The 24,580-nt window shown below is 38.6% G+C and overlaps 1 protein-coding gene across 4 annotated transcripts in view; it reads left to right on the forward strand.

Moving 5' to 3' along the window:
- Positions 1-24,580, forward strand: part of TMEM150C (transmembrane protein 150C) — a 66,980-nt gene that overhangs the window by 24,638 nt on the left and 17,762 nt on the right. For 3 of the 4 annotated variants that reach the window (XM_069092468.1, XM_069092476.1, XM_069092481.1), the window contains exons 2-5: positions 17,498-17,587; positions 20,512-20,565; positions 20,695-20,727; positions 20,832-20,899. In XM_069092468.1, the coding sequence (XP_068948569.1) occupies positions 17,508-17,587; positions 20,512-20,565; positions 20,695-20,727; positions 20,832-20,899 (235 nt within the window). In that variant the 5' untranslated portion in view covers positions 17,498-17,507. Of the gene's footprint in view, positions 1-17,497; positions 17,588-20,511; positions 20,566-20,604; positions 20,728-20,831; positions 20,900-24,580 lie in introns of those variants that run through there. The other variant, XM_069092491.1, reaches the window with a different exon arrangement.

A 24,580-nucleotide genomic window follows, 5' to 3' on the forward strand; every position in this document is an offset into this window, starting at 1 on the left:
GTGATATTATTATCCCCATTTTACAGATGATGATAGAGGTTAACTGGCTTGCCCAGGGTCACACAGATAGATTTCAGCTTAGGTCCTCCTGACTCCAGGTTCAATACTCTATCCAATACACCATCTAGCTGTCTATCATGATGCTTTCAGGGCATTTTTCCAATAATCAATGATTAGATCAAAGAGCATTGTTATTTTTGTAATATTTACTGTGTATCAACAAACAGCTATGGGGTGCAGCAAACAGTGCTAGGCTTGGGCTTAGAAACTCTGTACATCCAAATCCCCAGTCCCAGACACTTGCTAGCCATATCATCTCGGACAATTCACTCAATTTCTCTGTGCTTCAGTTTCCTCATCTGAACAGTGAAGATAATAACGGTGCCTACCTTGTGGGCTTATGAGGATAAAATGAGATGTTTGTAAAGCATTGCTATTATTATTATTATTATTATTATTATTCAAGTACTTACTATGTGCCAGGTTGTGGTAGGAATAATTTCCTAATACCCCACCCCCATGCAAATCAGGCTAGTTTTTCCTTAAAAGGTATCAGAATTGTCCCTGAGATTTGACCAGCTCAGGAGACCAAAGGTTTGGACTTCTTGGTCAACCAAGGATAAAACAAACATATAAGGAACTACAGCCTCAGCTTGAGTCTTGGCTGGCAGACCCTTGGAGGCAGGGAAGCTTAGCTCAGCTGAATCTACTCAATGTACTAGATAAGCGTCCTTGGTGAAAATCCTCCCCCCTTTCTAAAAAGAGTTAAGTGACCTTTACCCCAATATTGTACCTAAACTACCAGGAAACCAGCTTGAGTCAGGATTAACCTAGAACACAGGTACCGTGCTAGGTTATGGGGTCACAAAGATTGAAATAGCCCCTACTCTCAAGGAGCTTGCATTCTAGCTAGAGGGGCACCCACATGCACACACACACACACACACACACACACACACACTCACGCACACGATACAAGGCAACTTGGCAAAGACACTAGCAGCTAGGTGAATTTGGAAAGGCTTCAATAGAAAATGGCAAATGGGGAACAAGCATTTATTAATCTCTTCCCATGTGCCAGAATGGCAGCTAGGTGGCACAGGGGATAGAACACAGGACTTGGTATCAGAAAGACTCATATTCCTGAGTTCAAATCTGGTCTCAGATTCTTACTATCCTTGTGACCCTGGGCAAGTCACTTAACCCTGTTTGCTTCAGTTTCCTCATCTGTATAATGAACTAGGGAAGGGAAGAATAGGGCAAACCACTCCAGTATCTTTGCCAAGAAAACCCAATATGGGGTCACAAAGGGCCAGATATTACTGAAAAACTGAACAAATAGTCTCAGTTACCCATCTGTAAAATAGGGATAATAACATTACCTACCTCCCAGCATTGTTATGAAGATAAAATGAGATAACATTTGTAAAGCACTTCGCAAACATTAAAAGTCTCCATCTGGGCTAGCTTTAAAAATTGATACCTCATTCCACTTTTTTAGGGTTTTTTTTTCTCAAGCAACAGGATTGGTTGCAATTTGTTTTTTGTCTCTCATCCTGCTGGAAATCACTGACGTATATCTTGTAAAATGTGGGTCTAAACCCCTTTCTCATCAGATTGCCATCTCCAAATGTCCATTTATTTTTTTAATGGATCCTTTCCCTGATATTTTTTCTCTAGAATGATCACTCACTATATATTTCATATACTCTCAGGCGGATGCCTAATATATCTTTTCTATTGCATTGATCTGTTTCTTTATTTTCCCTCCTGTACCTGATAGTTTTGGTGATAACCTTTTCCTCCCCTCGATTTTCTTATCATTTTGTTGTTTTCCCCTATGCATTTCGTGATGATTCTGTCTCAGTCTTTGAGGAAGTCTCCTGGTGTTTTGATTGCTATTGATGCATTTTTACAGCTGCTTTTGATGAGATTCCTTGACTTTTTGAATTGTGCTTATGACTGGTGAACATGTGGTCTTTGTCCTTATTCTATTTTCACAGCATTAAGCCCTACATGATTCTTCCGATGACAATTCTTTGCCATCTTCCTCAAATCAGCTATTTTGATCATCTGTTTATGGGACACTCAGACTCCCTGATAAGAAATGGGCCATTATCACTCCAGTGTGGGTACCATGTACAACCATCACCACCTTCATAGCCCAGCACTGATTGCCCAGGTTAAGCTGGAGATGTGCTGCCCTCTGCTGGTCCTTGATTATGGTGGAAGCAAACAACATCCACAGGTGTGGATTCTGGGATTTATGGTGCTTGCTCCCAGATGACTCCAGAGGAGAGAATGAAGCTGGTGACTTTGCACAGCCCTCCCTCACTTAAATCCAATTCACTTGCAAGTTATGGCATCACCTACCTCCTTAAAAACAAAGGACAGACAACAGCAATTATGCTACCATACCTGAGAAGTGATGTGGAAAATAAGGCTATAACAGGCAAGATCCCTAGACTTTGAGTCGGATTACGTGGATTTAAACCCCACTTCTGACACAAATTATGTGATCAGGAAGCCCCTGTATTGATGAGTTTCCTCATCAATAAAATGAGGGTAGTAGCAATATTTGTACTCCCTACATCATGGGGTTCTTTTGAGAAAAGCACTTTATAAGTAAGCCTTAAATGCCTACATCAATGTGAATGGAGGTGTTTTTTTTTTTACTAAATTTATCACTTTATGTACTGTCTTTTATTATTCTCTAATTGTTTCTGAGTGTAAGGTTTGTCTTGCCCATGAAGCTCAGCACTCTGGAGGATAAGGAATCATATAATATATTTATTCTGTTCAATGTTTACTCACCAAGGGGATAGAGAGTAGCAGAAGGCACATTTTTAGAAAATGCCCAATAAACACTTGCTGAGTTGAATGAAAAGTAGATAATCTATCTGTAAAAATAGAATATGTGAAAAAGAACTGACAAATAGAAGTATATGTAGAATGATTTTACATATATACATATTTATGTCTAAAGGTGGTTATCCCTAGGGCAAGGGTGGGGAGGGAAGAAAAAAGAAAAAAAGAAATAACTATTATATATTTAAAAGGAATAGCAAGTTGTATTTGCAGTTTCACATGCAATCATTTTTATTATACTGTCTTATGGAAATGCTTGTTTTATTTCATATATTAAAAATAAAATAAGTTCATTAAAATTTAATATAAAAATAAACAAATGAGAAAGAAAATTAAAATTTGTCAATAGCAGTTCAATCTCTGATTCGGGAATCTAAGATCACCCATTGTTTCTGATGCCGACCTGGCCTAGACGGGCAGGTACAGGAACCAATGAGGCTTTAGGAATACAGGAAAAGGTTTGGGTAGGGATTATAAACAAACAAACAAATAAATAAATAAACAAATGGATGAATGGATAGATAAATAAATTAAATAAATAAATGAATGAATGAATAAATAAACAGATAAATAAATAGATAGATAGGTAGATAAATAAACAAATAAATGGATGAATGAATAAATAAATAAATAGATAGATAGATAAATGAATGAATGGATGGATGAATAAATAAATAAATAAATGAATGAATGAATGAATGAATGAATGAATAAATAAATAAATAAATAAATAAAGGGAGTGAGTTGGAACCCAGAGAAGAAAAATATTTGAACTACCCATTTCTGTTCTCGCCTGCCTTCAGGATACCAGAACAATTTCTCGTTCATTTTTGTTTTTGCACAAGCAAAGATAATGCTGTTAGTTTAGAAGGGAAAGAGATAACTTTGAGGGGAAAACTCTTTGTAGTAAGTTTCTCTGATGGAGGACTCCTCTACAATTTGCATAAGACACTGAATGTCTAAGTCTAAGAACCCCAATTTAAAAACGGTCAAAGGATGTGAAATAATACATGCATTTTTGGACATGACCAATGTGGGAATTATTTTGCTGGGTGATGCATGTTTGGTATTGTCTAATTTTTTGTTTAGTCTGGGCAGTAGTAGGAGGGAGAGATCATAAATATTTATAAATTAAATCATTTCAACCATTCATTTTTTGTTAGGCATTGCATGCATGTTTTATCTATTGTTTAGTACATTTTTGGTGCTCAATTAAGGTCTCAGTGTAACTCTGTTTGCCATACCCACAGGTGTACTGGTCTTATAATAAATAATAACTAGCATTTATATAGTGCTTTAAGATTTGCAAACCACTTCATATACATTATCCTAATTTATCTTCCCATCAACCCTGGGAAATAACTGCTATTTTTATCCTCATTTTATAAATATGGAAAGTGAGGCAGAAGTTAAGTGACTTTCCCAGGGTCATACAGTTCAGGGCAGATTCAAACTTAGTTCTGGACCCAAGTCTCTTAGGAATAGGAAGTAGAAGGGTTCTTGGTTGACGGCATAAGCAGCTTCACCCTGGGTGAATACAGAAGGGGTAGGAAGGCTGAGTCCCTCACTGCTCCTGGAGGCAGGTTACCACTGAGTTGTGTTTCCAGTTCCCTCTTGGTCAGCCCAAATGCTTCTGTATCCTCTGTCTCTGGCTAGTGTTCCAGGGCATGTTCAAATGGCCCTCGGTCTCCTTCCATAGCTTCTTCTGCAGCTGCCTGTGATGCCTTCTTCCCACACTCAGTGGCTGTAGCAGTATCATCAAGCTTATACTCCAAAGCATCTAGGAACTCTGGGTAGCCTGCCCCAGGCTGAATATAAAGCCCCTGGGAATCCAGGAATTCTTGGAAACTTGCCCTCAATAGCAGGCGAGTCATCCCCCATGTCCGGAGTTTCCACAGCAACGACTCTGAATTTAGCAGGTGACATTTGCCAGACTATACCTGAATCTTTGTATGCACCTTGAACAAAGGGGCCAGGTTACCGTTGCTGTGGAAACCACAGGTCTGACTTCTCTGATTATGAGAGCATGTGAATTTTCTCTTTTCTTGATGCATTAAAACCATTTATTAACATTTATTTTTGGAGACTCCTGGTGAAGATGGGTGTGTAAAAGGTCACAGAAAAGACCAGTCTCCCATATACAACTCAGCATATATGTCTAAAGGGACATGAGACAAAGTAACACTCAATAGTGCTGAAGAAAAGCAACAGTGATCCTCGGTGTCTCATCCTGACCTACACAAGACAACAGCCTCAGGGGTGGCTATGTGGTGCAGTGAATAGAGCACCAACCGTGGAGTCAGGAGGACCTGAGTTGAAATCTGGCCTCAGACACTTAACACTTACTAGCTGTGTGACCTTGGGCAAGTCACTTAACCCCAATTATCCAGCCTTCCCCCCTCCAAAAAGCCAAAAACAAAGACAACAGCCTCAAGTCGTCCTGTGCTTGGGATGCAAAAGGGTAGACAGAAACCAGTAAGAGCCTGAAGAGATCTGAAGTCTGAGTAGCGATGAGCTGGGGAGGCTGGAAAGCAGCTAGATCTCAGGCTCCCAAGCACGTGCCACCCAAACTCACAGAATTTAAAACATATCAATGAGTCCAAATCCAGCCTCAAACACAACACAAAAAAATCTAGCCATTTGACCTTGGGCAAGTCACTTAACCCCAATTGCCCTCCAAAAAAAAAAAAAAAGCAAAAAAACCCCATATCAACAAAATGAGGAGGGAATCAGTCTTACAGGCTGTTCATCCATCTTTGGTGTTCACCTCTCACCCAATTCCAGTTTTTACCAAAAGAGACTGAGGCAGAGCTCTGAGCCAATGGCACTTTATTTAAGGGCCCATGGTCCCCTCTAATCAAGTGGACTTCAGATCTTTCTCATGATCTGAGATGCTCCCTTCTTCCAGTATCTTGTTTTTAATAGGGTTTGATACCCAAATATGCAAAAGAGGCATGGAGAAATACAGAATCTCATTGTTTGATAGACCTCACTCTTGAGAGTCAAGAATGACACATTAGCAGGGGAATCTCAGGTTGGGTGAAGCCCAGGGCATCCCCACTAAGTGGCCAAAAGATGGTCACCTGATCGTATTGGACAAAGGAGAGCAGTCTGGAGGTACAAAAATAAATTGGGAGAAAGGCATCCCATCCATGCCAGGTTTGGACATAGAATTTGAGTAAAACAGGATAGAGATATCCTTGTCAACATTCTCATAGTTGTGCAAGTTAGGTTTATAACTGGTAAACAAGTAGTGAACATTACATTAAAGTTTGAACGGTTCTTCCAAATGCTAGGAACTGGTAGGAGTAACTCCCATATGCTCCTGTTTATGGATGGCTCCATGCTAACTCATCAAGCCTGAATCACTGAAGAGCTTTTAAAATGAGATCCACGCTTATGTACATGAATTTGGCATAGTCAACAGAGGGATTTGAACTCACGTTTTATCGACTCCAAGTCCAGCTTTCTTTCCACTGCATCTAGAGAATGACAGTCACCCAGACCTAATAGGCACCTCGAGTTGAGTGGCAGAAGAGAACTGGGCAGGACTGTCTTTGAGAAATTGTTCAGTATTTTTAAGGACCTTTTATTTCTCCACTGTCATGAAGACTCGATCAGAAATTGAGTGATGTTGAGATGTTGAGAGACTGAGACAAAGAGACAGAGGAAAACAGAAACACAGAGATGGAGAAAAAGACAGAGAAGTCCTCAATTCTTTGATAATGAAGACATGTGAACCCTCTCCTATCTCATTGTCCCCGTGTTTCATTGGTAGCCCACATAAAATCAAGGGAACTAGTGGAAGGTCTCCAGTATGTTCAATGGATAATCTACATATAGACCAGCTTTGGGAAGGTATGAATGGGTTACAGTCTCCATTGTTGTTGGGAATAGACCATCAATGAGATCATCAATCCACCCAAGTATTTGAAATATATATTAACTAAATGACTTCTCAGATCTAGCTCTAACATTCTATTATTCTAAGAGCTTCATAACTTTTAAATGCTGATAAATATAAGCTATTATTTATTATTATAACCACCCTGAAATATAATTTATTGAGACCAAATCACTTGAATCTATTTTGATTTGCTGTTTGTTTCTCATCTTTGACTCTAGTTCCATATTTGTTCTAAATTATCCAATCTAAAAATAATCCTCCTTGATAGAAACAAAATGGAAATTGACTAACCCTCTTTTTATCTTTCATTTGAAATTTCAATACTTTTGTCTTTCAAAGAATCCAGTTTATTCTTTATTTCAAAAAAGAAAAAGTTTCCTGACAATATGAGTTATCCATAACAGCAATGGACTGTCTCGAACGTTAGTAAGTTCCTTCTTCCATTGGAGGTCCTCAAATAGAGACTAGTTGACCCACATTTTGGCCAATGTATTAATGTATATTCCTTTCCAGGCATACATTGGATGAGATGGTCATTAGGGGGTAACTTCCAACTCTAAAATTCTGTAATTCACATGACACCATTTGTTCTGGGAACTCAAATTAGCCCTTCTTTGTTCTTTTTACCACAAGCTTTCAAAAGCTTTTTTTAAAGGTTATTCTTGTAATCTTCATTATTTATTGACCTTTAACTTATTCTGGGATTGGTACTTCCCAGTGTTGTTCTTATGGATTTTGTGTCTCTCTTTTACATTCTTTTTTATTTCATATACCTACTTTTATTAAAAGGTATAATGATATATGCCCTTCTTAACTCTGAGCTCATCAGGGATCTTCCTGGGGAATCATTAAGGATTTTTTATGTGTCCTTTCCTTTGCTTCTCATCATCATTGTTACTATTCTTAATTCAATATTCTTTACCATGCTCACCAATTCAAGTTTTTGGATTAACTTTACTGAAATATGGCACTACTCTGCCTCCTTTTTCATTTAGAGTCATTTCTGTTGAAGAAGTGAAATCATCAGGTCTTGGTCTTCTTTGAGAAAAAAAAGCTGCTGCTATTTGAGTTTGTTAATAACATCCTAATTTTGGTTAAGACACCATATCACTGTATTTTACTTGATGGTTACAGGTGTAGATCTGGCATTCTTTTTTTTCTTTTTTTTTTTTGGAGGGGGAGGGCAGTGCAGCTGGGGTTAAGTGACTTGCCCAAGGTGTAGCAGCAAGCACTCCAGCATCCCCAGGGTGGCTGCCAACACAGGTTCCTATATCTGCTTTTCTAAAGGAAAGCGACTCAAAATGGGTTAACAATCTTGCTTTAATCAATTAAACATATCATTTACCTAGTTCAGGGGAAAAGGTCAGCACCCCGAACTTCAGAGTATACTCAGTATATTCAGAGTCTCCCACCGCAGGCTCCAGGTGCACTTAAGCATATCAAATGGCCTAGGGGCAGGGAAGACCTTAAATTCCCATTCCAGGGGCAGCCAGGTGGCTCAGCGAGTAAGAGCACCAGCTCCAGTGTCGGGATGACCTGGGGATCAAATCCGGGCTCAGATACTTAGCACCATACCCAGAAATAACTGGCTGTGTAACCTTGAGCAAGTTACTTAACCCCGATTGCTTTAAAAAAAAAATTCCATTCCATTCCTATAACACAAGGTTACACAGCTAGTAAGTGTTAAGTGTCCAGATTTGAACTCAGGTCCTACTGACTCCAGGGCCCCTGCTCTATTCACTGTGCCATCTAGCCACCCCTAGAACTGGCATTCTTTAATCTTAGTGTTCCACCAATAATTATTCTTGTTTGATTTTGCTTCTCAAATCCTTATATATTTTCCCTGTGTTTACTTTATTTAAGGACTCCAAGTCAAGTCAATCCAACAAGCATTTACTAAGCACCTATGTGCCTAGTACTAGGCTAGGACCAGGAATATAAGCAAAGGCAAAAATAGTTCCAGCATTCAAGGTGCTAGCTCCCAATCTAATGGAAATATGCAAACAAACAAGATACAGGCAAGATAAATTGGAGATGTTCTCATACAGTAGGCATTAGCCTTGAGGGAGATTGGGAAAGGCTTCTCATAGAAGGTGAGATTTGTAGTTGGGACATGAAGGAAGCCAGAGAAGACAGAAGATGGAAATGAGGAGGGAGAGCACTGCAGGCATGAGGGAAATAGTCAGATATTGGTGGTGCATTTTTCGATTTCAACTTAATGGTTTTAGAGTCATTAGGCTAGTTACCTTGCTCTCATTGAACAGTATCTGTTGGCAGTTCTCCTAGAGCCTAGTAACTAGGAGTTAATCATCATGAAGGCTCAGTGTTCACTCTGGCACCTGTAGCTGTGACCAGATAAGACTATTGTAATAGTATTGCAGTCCATGGTTTGGGGCCACAGGAATTTTAAATTGAGTCCATTCCTTAGCCAGGAACACCCTTTGCAAAATGACCTGGTGTAGCACTAATGAATGTCTGGCCATGTAAAATAATTGAATATGACAAAAGTTCAGAAGAAATCAAATGAAATTTCTACAGTATTGAAGTGTGGTTAGATGCTGCCAGGGTTGGAATTAACAGATAATCCTTGTACCTGATTTCTTTCCCTGGAATGTTGTGAGTACTAATGGAATTTAAGAGTCTGCAAATCACTACTGATTCTTTGAAAAAAAAAAAAAAGCATTGGCTATACATTATGCTGGATCTTCTTGGATAAGGCAGTCACTCACTGTGATTTTTTTTCCCCCAGACCTATGGAGAAATAACGCTACTCCTCTGGGGAAAATTAGCTATTATTTGGTGCATTTTGGTATAGTAATTCACTAAATATAATATGTGTATGTCTAGGAACGGCTAGGTGGAGCAGTGAGTAAAGCGCTGGCCTGAGACACTTAACAAACACACACACACACACACACACACACACACACACACACACACAACTAGCCCTGTAACTTTGGGCAAGTTATTTAACCCCAATTTCCCTTCCAAAAAAAGGCAAAAAAAAATATGTGTATGTCTATGTATACGTATTTATATGTGTGTATACTACACACATATGTGCATATGTGTATTGTGTATAAACACACTCAACTATATGGACCTGACAATGTATGTTTCAGACACATTGAGAGACATCTTAGTTCTTTTAAGGCACCAAATTTAGTAAATTAGTATACCAGTATATTAGATAATAGTTAATTTGTGTGTTTCTCTATACATTTATACACACACACACACACACACATATGTATTCTAGAAGGGACTTAGTTACCTAGTAGGATTTAAGTTGAGGAGAGTGTTGCATTGCTTGTAGCACATTCACTATTAGAGATGTTTCAGAGGGTCAATGTTCCATGTGACTTCTTAAATCCATTATCCTGTAACTAGGGAAGAGAGTGGAAGGAAGAGGGGAAGGGGAGAACATGGGGACGAGAGTTCAACAGAAAGACAGAAGAGTGTGGTAGAAGAGACAAGGAAGGGCAACGATTTTTGCCCTAAAAAGGATGGAGATCGTGAAAATGATGACAAAACTAGTGGATGAACATGAAGGGACTCTCCTCATGGGAAAACTAGAAGAGTTAGAAGAAGGTCCAGAATCTTGACAGGAAGGAATTATGGGTGGTAGGAGATGTGGGTGATGAAAAAAACAAATTCAATATATGCTGAGTGAGACTTTTTTTTCTTTTCCCTATAATTATTTTGCCAATTGAATGGACATGCATGCTAAGGGGTCAAGATAATACTGGAGAAAACCCATTTTTTGCTCAGAAAATGCAGTATTATCTCGAGCAACATAATCTTAAAAAAACTCCATCAACTTCTAAATGCATCTAGGCAGTTACTAAGCACTCTAAAAGGTCAGTCTGATTGGAGTAGAAATGTACTGTCCTTCAAGAGAATACAATCAGGGGCGGCCAGGTAGCACAGCGAGTAAGAGCACTGGCTCCAGTGTTGGGATGACCTGGAGATCGAATCCGGGGCTCAGACACTTAGCACCCACCCAGAAACACCTGGCTGTGTAACCTTGAGCAAGTTACTTAACCCCAATTGCTTAAAAAAAAAGAGAGAGAGAGAATACAATCAATCTAAGCAAAACCACAGGGTTGGAATTTCCCAGAAGGGCACCTAGAACATCTTTTCCCTCTGGGGTGAAAACAGACTTTTAAAAGGAACTATTGTACATATGATAGTATTTCTGGAATGTTTTTGATAGTGCTTACTGTCAGAGAGCATGTAAATATTTTAGGAAAAGAAAAATATGTTATTAATGCCTATGTTCTCAGAAGGATTATTGCATAAAGATTATCAGACTTAGAAACCATGAATGTAGAAAATGATCCACCCAGATTGAAAGAAAGAAAGAAAGAAAGAAAGAAAGAGAGAGAGAGAGAGAGAGAGAGAGAGAAAGAGAGAAAGAAAGAGAGAGAGAAAGAAAGAAAGAAAGAAAGGAAGGAAGGAAGGAAGGAAGGAAGGAAGGAAGGAAGGAAGGAAGGAAGGAAGGAAGGAAGGAAGAAAAAAGAAAGAAAGGAAGGAAGAAAGAAAGAAAGAAGGAAAGAAAGAAGAGAAAGAACAGAAAGAAGAGAAAGAGAGAAAAAAGAGAAAAAAGTAACTGAATAAACATAAAGAAATATATAAAGAAAGAAATAGAAGTTAAATTAAAAAAATTAAATATTTATAAAGGAGTAAAAATGAATAGGTTGATAAATAGAAGTCAATAAGCATAAAAATAGATAAGGAAATATATAAATAAATGTATATATGCATAAACAAATGAATATAAAAATACATTTTAATAAACATAAATATATGCCTAAAGAAATATGAATAAATGTCAATATAATTGATGAAGAAATAAATGTTCATAAATGAATTGAGATTTATAAATATATGCATAAATATAGTTATAAATAAGTAGCACTCAGTCCACAGCAACAGGGAGAGTTGTGCCAGTTTCAGAGGAGTGTGTAGGAAACTTACATAGGGTAGGAAACCAGTCCTAAATTAATCTATTCTGCTCCCCTCCCTTTCTTTCTTTCTTTTTTTTTTAAGCAATCGGGGTTAAGTAACTTGCTCAAGGTTACATGGCCAGTTATTTCTGGGTGTGGTGCTAAGTGTCTGAGCCCAGATTCGATCCCCGGGTCATCCTGACACTGGGGCTGGTGCTCTTACTCGCTGAGCCACCTGGCCGCCACCCCCTCCCTTTCAAATAAAGAAATGTATGTGTCAGGGAGCTCAATCCTAATAACTTTCAGAAGGAAGAGGTCAACATTGAGGAAAGAGAGCACAACACTGAACAGCCAAAAGGGCCATGTCCACAGGTAGTAAAGAATCTTTCAAAACTTTCTTCAAGTCATTTCCCTCCCTAGAAAAACTGAACATGGTCTAACTGATGTGGCACATCAAGTTTTTATCAGCGTTGTCTTACAAAATTTTTATTTTGGAGAATTCCCCACAAACCTCAAACCTAAAGTTTTCAGTAAATGAGGGACAAATTAAGCCAGAGAGAAACACTGCCCCACTACCTTTGATATGTCAGTTTGTCAGAAGGGCCAAGCAGTCATTTCTGGCTGTTCAGAATTTGGAATTAAAACAGGCTTGGCAGAATATTTCAAGAACTAACAAACTTTTGTGGCTGGTCAGTTATACCTGACCTTTTAAAATTCCATTTAAAAGCATTTGAGGGTAACTGCTCTGGACTAATCAGTATCTATGGTCTTTTAGGCATTGGGGTTCAAAATTTCCTCTGCCTCAAGGATGTCTGAACACAAAGGTATTAGAGAGTGGACATGGTAGGAAGGCCAACCAAGAGATGCTTGAATGAAAAAGAATAGGAAATTGTTAGCCATTTCAATTCAATCTACAATTGGGTTAAAAGAACAAAGATCATGAGATTGTTGGAGGAGCATTTATGTTAGAGGGTAAGTAACGTTCCTAGAGTAATTTCCTCTTCCTCAACAAGCTAAAGTATTCCACTGGGTCAGATGGAATCATAAGCAAATTCTAACAAACACTTAAATATTCATGCTATGGAAATTATTTTCAAAAGTAGATAAATTCCTTTTATGAGGCAAACATGGTCCTGATGCCCAAACCGGGAAGAGATAAAGCAGAAAAAGGGAGCTATAGATAATATCTCTGATGAATAATGAAACAAACATTTTAAGTAAAATCCCAAGGAAATATATCCACACAAAATCTTGTAAAAATGAATGCTAAAAATTTTCTTGATATGTAATTAGGAAAAAATGAAATACTATTTAAAACAGTTGGCTAACTGATTTGGATAAGTCACGGCAACGTAAAGATATCTCTTTAAACCAAATCTAAATGACAAAATGTTATCATGAAAGTTTGCAACACCTCCATCTTATTCTTCCCTTTGTCATTTAATTCACTTAGGGCATTTTGTATATGATGTAATCCCATCATATAAATGAGAATTTATTCATTTTTTGGTTTTGGTTTGGACATGTGACTTCATTGACATAGGAAATTCTCAATAATTCCCTCAACTAATACTGATCTATAATCATTCTGCAACTTGTAGTCTCAGAAAAGGGAGTAGTATGGTAATACATTAAGTGGGTCAAGTTGTCTTGCTATCCACTACACCACATTGCCCCTCACATCCATAGCTCATATGGTGAAAAGAATACTAGATTTGCAGCCGAGAATCTACTTGTTTATTTTGTGACTTGTATTATACCCCTTACTTATAAATATTCTTCCTACTATACTTTGATCTTAACTCCTTTAACCCAGTAGTGGACTGAGTGGGAATAACTGGCATTTTCCTTCTTTCTCAACAACTTCAGAATCACATGGCTGGCCTGTCATCAACTTGGTTTCCTCACCTATCAATTGAGGAGATTTGAGCAGATGATGTGTAAGGTCCTTTCTGTCTGTACATCCTATGTTATATAAATCATATAAATCATATATATATATATATATATATATATATATATATATATATATAATCCTCCAGTGCTTCAGTATCTGATGGCTGAGTTTTCACTTTATCCTGCCTGGAACCAGGCCTTCATATCACTTCTAGACATCTCCAACTCAAAGTTGTGAGAATGCTGCCACCCCTCCCAGCTCCCCTTATGTCTTGCCTTCCCTTATTAGAATATAAGCTACTTGTGGGCAGGGACAGTCTTGCTTGCACTTAGCATAGTGCTTCAACCCTCACCATTCATCCACCTCTTTCACTCCTATTCAACTGCCACTGAATGGAGCTGGAGGAAATCCTACGACCCTGCCGGGTGGGACCACAGCAAATTTATGTAATCTCATCTCCCAGGGTCCTTCACTGAGGAATGGCAGACTTTCTATTACTTCCAAATCAGCGAATCCTTCATGACTGTTCCATGTTGGCCAAGCACAAATAGCTGTTGGGTGAATGATTTGTAGGATGTCTGATTCTCAGTGTTAAAATAGACTGTGTGGTTTCACACAGTGAGCTCAGGTACTGCTCAAAAAATTACTTGTTCTACTTTATAGACATATATTTATCTCCCCAAGAGTAACCATTGATGAGAACATCATTATTAACAATATGTACTAGGTAGGATAGTGGATAGAATACTGGACGTGAAATCAAGAAGAATCCAGCCCTAGAAACTCACTAGCTGTGGGACCCCTGGGAAAATAATCACTCACCCTCTGTCTGTCTTGATTGTCTTATCTATAAAATGGGGATAATCAAAACACATACCTCCCAGGGCTTAAATGTTATATGAGATAATGTTTGTGCAGTGCTCTGCAGACTTAAAGCCCTCTATAAATGCTAACTATTATTATTAACAACTCTCTGGGTACCATCTAGTGGCAAATTTATAGTATTTGCCCTGAGGTAAGTATTATTGCTGGACCCAATCCCTTTTACTTTATATTCCAAGTACACCATCATGGCATTTGCCAGAAAAGGATAACTTTGTCTTCTCTTTACTGATGTCATTCTCTTAGAGATAGTGTATAAACAGAAGTTAGCATTTCTATATATTGGGATACCCCACCCATTCTAACAGCTTCATGATCTCTAGACCTGGGCCTGAGTGGCATAGAACAGACTACACTGGTATAGACTAATGCCACTATTTAATATTTTGAGGCCTCAAAGTGACTCTAAAATCTTTTCATTCCCCCTAGAGCAGGGGTTCTCAAAGTATGCTTCGAGTACCCCAGGCGATCCCCAGACCTTATTAGTGGATCCATGAGGTTAAAACCAATTTCACAATAATACTAAGATATTATTTGCCTAATAAAATATTTTTCTCTTTTCCATAACTGTATCACTTAAAACAATTGTTTCGCAACTAGTTTAAACATAGAAGCAGATTAGAATCCAACTGTCTGAAGCCAGCCATTAAAGAGGTTTGCAAAAATATGTAAAAATATGCCACTCTTCTCACTACTTATTTTACTTTTGGAAAATATAGTTATTTTCCATAAAATATATTATTTGTGTTAACATGTAACAAATTTATTTTTAAATGAATCAATAAATATTTCCATTTTCATTAATTAAATTATTAATGATTTGATTACCATTATAAATTATTTTATTATCTTGATTAATAAATATTTTGTTTTCATTTCTATCACATAAGCATCGATAGATATAATGCATATTAACACAAATTCTTTGGGGTCTTCAATAATTGAGGATCACTGTCCTAATGATATATGCAAAAATTAAAGTAAGGCTTTCTTCAAAGATTGGCCTTGCAATCATTTTTAAGAGTAAAGGAGTCCTGGGACAACTGGGTGGCATAGTAGAAGAGGAGCAGCTCTGAAGTCAGGAGGACATGAGTTCAAATCCAGCCTTAGACACTCACCAGTTGTGTGATCCTGGGCAAACTGCTTAACCCCAATAATCTCAAAAAAAAAAAAAAAGAGTGAAGGAGTCTTGAAATCAAAACATTTGAAAATCACTGACATTTAACCCACAAAGATATGTGTAGAAATTAAAGTAAGACTTATTACAAAGATAACATGACTGGCTCGTGAATAGCCTGAGTTGGCCAGTGGATCTTTTCTGGAATCTTTCATGGCTATTTTGAGCTGAACCAAGATCTTTCCAAAGCACAGTGGGATCCCAGGAGGTCCCTACTTGCCCAGGCTAGCGGCCACTGTAGCCTAAAGCTTCATGCCCTCCAGGTCACACTCTAGAGCTTGGCCAATGTGTCTTGAGGCCCCAGAGAAGCCCCAGTCTTTGAAAGCTCATGCTTTTTCAGGGTGCTGCTGGTTATGAGAAGCATCTTGAGTCTTTCAACAAGTTATTCATGGGCTCATGATTGCTACAACCACCACCAAAAAGAAAATGCTAATTAATCACGGGATCTCCAGAGGATGCTATTCAGACATGGTGTTATTTCATGGAGTTAGGTGTTTTTCACTGGATGATGCCATGTAGGAGCAGAATTTGGGCATCTAGAAAACACTACTGATAAACTGCTTTCCATTTCAAATAGAAAAGAGATTAGGACATGTGTCTGTGTGTGACAGAGATAGACAGACAGACACAGAGGGAGAGACAGAGACAGACAGACAGAGGACAGAGAGAGAGACAGAGGAAGACAGAGAGAGTAACAGAGAGAGAGAGAGGGAGGCACAGAGAGAGGGGGAGGGAGGGAGACAGATGGAGACAGAGAGAGGGAGGGGGGGAGGGACAGAAAAAGACAAAGAAAAAGAGAGCTTGCTTGTCCTTTTCCCTTCCCATTCAATGACTGTAGCCTTTTATAAATCCTTGCTTCTGAACCCATTTAGATTTCTATTCATTTCCTTTGTGGCTTTTTTTTCCTGCGGAGGAGGGAGAAGTGAGATCTTTATTGTAATACCCAGAATGCTTGACATGTAATTCCTTAAGCATTTTCTGGCACAACTGACTTGGAGTTCCGTCCCTGCCACTGTGGTCTGTTACATCGATCTTTACTCTCTTCTGAGGGGATTGCTCAGAACAGTTTCCTGAGAGATGCTCCAGTTTCCAAATTTGTCATTTCTTCCTTCTGTTGCCAGAGTGAGTGGTATTCACTTGTTTCCATTACAATCAGTACTGTGAGAACTCTCAAGTATTAATAATAGTACCAGAAACGGAAAGCCAGCCATAAGGACAAAACTTGGGTACCTGAGTTTTCCCTGAAGATCCTGAAAGATAACAAAAATACAGTTATGGAAGTTGTTGGGGATTCTGCCTGTCTGCCTCAGAGAGACAAAGGCCCTGATAGGAGCCTCACCCTCCATCTCTTCAGAGAAGACAATGGAATTACTGATTCCCTGCTTTGGGTACCATGCCCATAACTTCCAGTAGGAGAAAGAGCTTTCTGTGTGTGAAGGTATAAGAAATGGGCTTCTCTGCTTTGTGGCTAAAAGAAGAGTTTGTAGCATATAACTCTAGGAACATGATTGTTATTTCAATAGTCAGGGCTGGTTCTCTAACCACTTTGCTACCTAGCTGCCCATTTTACAAGAAAAACTGAGGCAAGCAGAGTTTATTAAGTGGCTTGCCCAGGGCCACACAGCTACTGAATGTCTAAGATTAGACTTGATCTTTCTTACTTCTTCTGGGCCCAGATCTCTATCCACTGTGCCTGCCACAGAGAATAAATATGGTTGAACCTCACCCCCCAAAAAACCACCAAAAAAATAAATTGTATTTGTTGGGGGGGGGGGATTATTCCTCAGTAATCTGTCTCTTTTCCCTTTTTTTTTCAGTGGAGCAAGCATGGATGGGAAGAAATGCAGCGTGTGGATGTTTCTACCCCTTGTTTTCACCCTGTTTACTTCTGCTGGACTATGGATAGTGTAAGTGGCTTACCATTCATTCAGGCATCTGGGGATCCAGGTACCAGGATAAACATGAAAAATGAACACGGAAGGACTCTTTGTCCCATCCCACTGCACACTACCCTGTATTTCATGACGTCAGTAAAGATGCTAGGAATCTTAGCGATCCCTTCACTTCACAGATGAGGAAACTTAAGCCCAAGGAATTATAAAATGCTTTGCAGAATATCTCCCTTCTCCTTGCTAGACTCCTATATAGGAGGGAAGAGGGAGAAGGGAAAGAGACGCCATACAAGGTATTTGTTGATAAATACTGATCATTTATTTAATTTTGATACTAAACATAAAACATTTTATGACCTGATAACATTTAAAAAAATTACTTGAGGCGAAATGACTAATATGGAAATGTTTTATTTGATTTCACATGTATAACCTATGTCAGATTGTTTACCGTCTCGGGGAGGGAGGACTGGAGAAAGGGAGGGAGAAAATTTGGAACTCAGAACTTACCAAAAAAAGTTAAATAAATAAATGAATGCATGCATGGATTTACTTGCAGCTTTTACTCCTCTGGCCTTGGTAGGACAAGGATTTATCCCATTGTCTTATTCATGGCTAGTCATCTATGCAGAGGTTAAATGTTAAATCCAAATCTTCAAGAGCCACCATGATAGGTACAAAGCAAACTTGTTCATCTTACAGATGAGGAAACTGAGGTCCAGGGAAATGACCATTCTTGCCCAAGATTTCACAAGCACTGACAGAGCCAGCATTTGAACCCAAGGCTTGTGACTCCAAAGTCAGTGCTTTCTCCACACACTAAATAGTATAGTGAAATCGCACATACACACAGATATGAATTACATAAGTAAATACATTTCCAATAACTTATCGTTCAATAAACCAATCTCGTATGAGAATTTCTTGATTAACTTTTGTCAAAAGTGAATTTTCGGGAGAATGTAACTGATTCCATTTAGTTCTGTATTCACCATTTTAATGTATATGAACCATGCACAAACTGACGGGACCAAAGGCAACAACTAATTCTTGTCAGTGTCTTTCTTTGCTCCCCTAATTGGTACAAAAGATTTAATTGCCTTCACAAAAGGGTGGATTTCAGATTCTGGAATGCTCCCTTCCTTTATCCAGTCTGTCAGATAGCTCCCCTTGATTGAGTGAAAGCAGACATACTAACAAAGACATATCCCCTGTCTATCGCCTCTAACTAATGATATACATTCGCCCTTAACAAGCATACTTTATTTCTTTTTGTAACTAATTGCTCTGTAATGAGCATTTTTTCTTTCTTTGTTTCATGTAATAATATATAAGAGTATATATTATATATTATATATAATAATAGTAGCATATAACATAATATAAAATAGTAGTATAAAATATAATGTATATATGCATATGTGAGATATATAGATATATAAAATAGCACTAGCTGATTTGTGAAGGTTATACATTCTCATCACCTGCTGATGAGGTGGGTCATATGCATTCTGGGTATAATCAAACCTATATTTCTCATTCATTAGGGCTTATTTGCACTAGCTAGTCTAATAATGTCTAAATTGATGCAACAGTCAAAAACATAAATTACCAGAGGAAGAGTGCTCTATTTGAAATGAATTAATAAACACTGCTTTAAGTCACTAGGGAGAGAAATGCAAATCAAAACAACTTGGGTTTCAGCTCATACTCATCAATTAGCAAAGATGACAAAAGATAGGAATAGTCATGTTGGAAGGCTTGTAGAAAAACAGGGGTACTAATGCTTTGTTGGTGGAGCTGTCCATCTGAAAAAAACCATTCTAAAAGGCAATTTGGAATTGGGCTAAGAAAGTGACTCAAATATGCATTTCCTCTGACCCAGAGATCTTCCTGTCAGGCATATAACCCAAAAAGGTCAGTGTTCAAAAGAAAGAAATAACAACAAAAAGAAAGGCATATATAGTAAACACCAAATGGTATATGGTATATTGGAACATCAAAGATTTAGAACAATGTTGTTTTTTTTTGTAATAGCAAAAAACTTGAAATAAGTAGATACCCCTTGATTGGGGAATGGACAAAGAAATTGTAGTTATGTGTATATAATGGAATTTTACTTTGCTGTAAGAATTGGTGACTATGATGAATAAAGAGAACCCTGGGAAGACCTACACAAATTGATACAAAACGAAATAAGCAGAATCAGGAAAACAATATAAATAACCATAACAAAATAAATGGAAAGAACAAGACAATCAAAACTGATTGTGAAATAATGATCGAACTTGACCCTAAAGAAGGGACATGAGAATGCCCCTCTTCTTGTAGAGGTGGGGAACTATGGTTGTGGAACAATGCATTGTGTTGGTTAGTATTTGCTAAACTTTTTTCCTTCTCTTTTATATGCCTTGTTATAAAAGATGGCTCTCCAGAAAGGGCAAAAAATGGAAGGGGGATGTAGGCAATGTAAAAAATATCAAAAAGAATGCTAGGCATACTCCAATTCTTAGGGAATGGCCACCTGATTTCAAGCAACTTAAAGACAAGAAAAGTTCAGTGTAAGCAAAAAATGTGTGGCAGTTAACCAAACTGCTCTTTGGGGTCTTTCCCTTCTAATCCTGGTTTTGCTGCTTGCTGGGTGGTCTACTCTCTTCACATCTCACTTCCTCTTTCAGGAACGATTTCATGTATCTAGGTCAGGGGTATACGTTGAGGACAAAGATAGAATTAGTGGAGCTTTTGAGTTTCCTCGGGCTAAATGAAATCTAGTGATAGCTGTTGAGAGATTAGTTAGTTGCATAAATAATTTCATTCATTTTTCTAATAAAACCATGAATCAAGAGAAATTATTCTCATTTCTCTCTCTCTCTCTCTCTCTCTCTCTCTCTCTCTCTCTCTCTCTCTCTCTCTCTCTCTCTCTCTCTCTCTCATTCTAGATACTTCATAGCTGTGGAAGATAACAAAATTTTCTCTTTAAATGCACCTGAAAGGTAAAGTTTATCTCTGCTGTTTTACTTTTGTTCCTTAAGCTGAGCAAAAATTTCATCAGTGGGTGAAGCTTACCTGTGAACTAAAAAGTCAGATCTTTTATCTGGGTTTCCATGTTTTATGTTCTCTAGAAAACCTGGTCAGAAACACGCACCCTATATAAGGTAATTGGATATTTCAGGTTTTGGGTCTTTGTGGAAGGGGGTGAGTGATGTGCCCATAGGGAAGGAAACTGTTAGCCCAGCTCTAATGAGACTTTTTTTAAAAGTATTGCAGGTGATGAACCTCCTGCAAGTTGTGTGTTCAGTCAAGTGATGAATATGGCAGCATTTCTTGGTAAGAACAAAATGATTTATTTACTTATGGGAATGTATATTCTTTTAAAAGAGTCTTCTTTTTAACTTATATTTTTCCCCAATTATATGTAAAAACAATTTTAACATTTTTTTAATTTAAAAGATTCTTCTTAGCACAAGCCAAGTGCATTTAGTGTTGTTCTTTCAATATGCTGAAAAAGCTTTTTGTTTTTGTTCTACACAAAAATGCAATTTAATGTGAATGTAATTATATGGCAAAGGGTGTCATTTTTATTCTTCTTACTTCCTGCTGTAAAGATGAAAAACCTTCCAGTGTTTTTCACTGTATGTAGCAAATGAATTCAGGAAAAAAAAAATTGGTCTGTGCAGATACTATTAGTTTTATGTCTAAAATTCAACAGTGGCATCAGGGTGGAATCCTCTGATATCGTCCTAGGCAAAGCTGTGAAGTAGCCAAAATAATCTTTCTTGTTCAGAGCCTCTCCTCTAACACCATTTTGGGGGGGATATCTGTCTTCTCTCTTTCTCCCTTATGGCCAGCACATGTAAATAGAACCAGCAGATGTCGCTATTGTGGGCAAAATTGGCAGACCATTATTGACTTTTTTTATTCCTTCCTCCGTCTGCAGAAAGGGGCAGAGGGAAATCTGACCTTGCCATGCTCATCCTCTCCCATGGGCCAGCTCAGATTAGAGGAAGGACTTCCCCTTGTGCTCCCCACCCTCTTTTTCCTAGCAGTCCTAACTATGATTTTTTAAAATAACGCACTATAGAAAAATAGAAAATATTGAGAATATGGGAGCTATTTTTCCTCCTTCCCCTTCCAACATCAAGCTTTCCTCTCCTGTCCCCTCCCTCTCTTTCAATGAGGTCTGGGCTGGGCAAGATTGAGACAGTCAAGCCTCGCTTAGCTTAGAGGTAAACCAAAGCCACAAATTCAGTTTAAATTCTGCTTATTGAGAAATTAAGATTGATTAATAAAATTATACCCCTAGGAAGGCTGTGGCTGCCATGTTGGAAAGGAAAATTCTGCATAGTCAAATAGATAATGACTGTCCAGCGAGGTTCAAACCTAAAGGCACAGCTTTTCATGATCAATCATAGGTTTTATATGAAGAAAAAGTAGTCACTTTAAAGAAATTACTTAAAACATAGCAAAGACAAATCATAAACTGAGAGTGAACAGGCAAACATAGGAGGGAGGGAGAAACATTTCTGGAGCTCTTGAGGTCTCAAAAGGGCAGCCACCTCCTGGCTGGCTGGTTGCTGTCCTTCATTCTCCAAGAGGACCACAATGACCTCACAATGCAAGAGTCCAGTTTCGGTGTGTCCGACTGTGGCTGATCAGGCCGATCTGAGCTTGGAATGTTCTACCACAGGACGGGCACAAAAAGTCCGTGTGAGCATGTGGGGTGGATTCTCTAAATTTGTACATCCTGCATTTCCTTTGAGCTGTTTCAATTCTGCTTTGCTCATAGAGCACAGCCCCTTCTCTGATGTGGGCATGGCATGCTGAGTGGTCCTGTGCCTGTGTCTTCCATGTCACACAATCAATGCCAAAGTTCTTGAGAGTGTCCTTGTATCACTTCTTCTGACCACCATGTCAATGTTTGCCCCGTGTGAGTTCTCCATAAAATACTCTTTCTGGCAAGCATTCATTTCGCATTCGAACAACATAGCCAGTCCATTGGAGTTGCACTCTCTAAAGCAGAGCTTGAACACTTGGCAGTTTCACCCCTTGGCAAAATATAATCAGAATTCCTGTTCAAAGAGGGAACTTTTTCAGCCGGCAGCATCGAGCCTTAGTCCATAACTGTGATCCATATAACAGATTGCCACAACTGCCAGGCTGACCCAGAGAGATCTTTTAAAATCTACTTATGGCCAAGCCATGCTCCCCATACCTCATTAAGTAGTCCTACTGGGTGCAAACCTAGGTATTAGATATTTGTAGGGGCTGCCTTATCCTCACTCGGGTACAAGGTTACTAATCCATATGTCGGAGTCACTGCTTCTTCCATGGTCTTAAAAATAGCTCCCATATTCTCAATGTTTTCTATTTTTCTACAATGCGTTATTTTAAAAATCATAGTTGGGCAGGGGCGCCCAGGTGGCTCAGCGAGTAAGAGTACCGGCTCCAGTGTCGGGATTACCTGGGGAACAAATCCGGGCTCAGATACTCAGTACCACACCCAGAAATAACTGGCCATGTAACCTTGAGCAAGTTACTTAACCCAGATTGCTTTAAAAAAAAAAAAATCATAGTTGGGACTGCTAAGTGGATAGAGCCCTAGCCTTTGAAGTCAGAAGAAGTTCAAATCTGGTCTCAGACACTTACTAGCTGTGTGAACTTGTCAAGTTCAAGGCAAGTCACTTAACTCTGCCTCCAAAATTTAAAAAGTGGAAAAAAAAATCATAATAGATGAACAGCCCAGCAAGATGATTCATTTACAAAGCCTCCAGTTAATTACCAAAGTATTACCAATTTCCCAATACCAAACATATCCTTAATTTTCTTGGATTTCAACCATTCTCTGTTCCCGTAGGAAGATGTGAATTGTTTTTTCCCAACTTTAGCACTAAGATGGAATTTGGTGTTCTTTTTTTTTCCTTTTCATCTTTCATTATGTTTAGTGCCATATGGTACATGCAGAACTCATCACAATGAGTGTTTGGGGAGAATGGGACTCGTGGGTGATGCATTTCTTTTGGAGGGGAACGCAGCTCTTTCCGAAATGATTTTCTGCACTAGCTGCAAATATTTTTCTTTTCTCTGGTCAAATCCCTTGCTTGGGATTATAATATCATGGATCCAGAGTTGAAAGGGACCTCTGAGATCTTCTAATCCAATGCCCTCATTTTACAGATGAGAAGACTGAGGGCCAAGGACACTGACTGGGGCTGACTTGAGCTGACTTGCTTCAGGTCACAAAGGTAGTGAGTGAGTGATACAGGCAGGACTCCAGAGACCAGTGTTCTTTCCACTATATCAGCCTAAAGTCCATATTACTGGCTACAAAAAACAACAAACCACCTGGTCAGTCCATCCATCTGCATGCTTTGGCAGCATGTATGACATAGCACGCCATTTGCAAATGAGTCTGTACATTTTTCTTCAGATTTAATTTTTTATCTTATTTTATTCAGATTCCAAGCGCTTCTATCGTCTAGACAAAATAAACAAAAGATCGAACACTGGCTATTTTCATTCCTGGAGTCAGGAAACCCGAGTTCAAATACAGTCTCAAACATTAGCTCTGTGACCTCAGACAAGTCACTGCCTCAGTTTCCTTAACTGTAAAGTGGGGATTTGTAAAATTTACTTTGTAAAGCCTGGCACATAGTAGGTACTTGATAAATGTTTTTCCTACCTTTCCTTCCTCCTTTCTTTTTTATCTTCTTCCTTCCTTTCTTCCTTCCCTTCCTCCTTCCTTTCTTCCCTCCTTCCCACCTTTCTTCCTACCTTCCAAAACTAACAACTCCAACAGAACTCGATCTCCCTTAAACACTGAAGCAGTAAGACATCAGCAAGCATCCTCTCCCCTAAGGGATGTTATTATATGCCTTAGAATGGTTGTGAGGAGTAATACTAAAGCTGAATTATTTGTTACCTAAATAATGTCACTTTGCTCACCTAACCTTTGCCGCGGAAAGATTGATTGCTGCATTCCACTGCAATCCCAAATAGAAATTACAAATG

Source organism: Petaurus breviceps, unplaced genomic scaffold, assembly GCF_028583685.1.
Source record: "Petaurus breviceps papuanus isolate PSGF00001 unplaced genomic scaffold, PetGlider_PUasm1.0 126, whole genome shotgun sequence".
Taxonomy (NCBI): domain Eukaryota; kingdom Metazoa; phylum Chordata; class Mammalia; order Diprotodontia; family Petauridae; genus Petaurus; species Petaurus breviceps.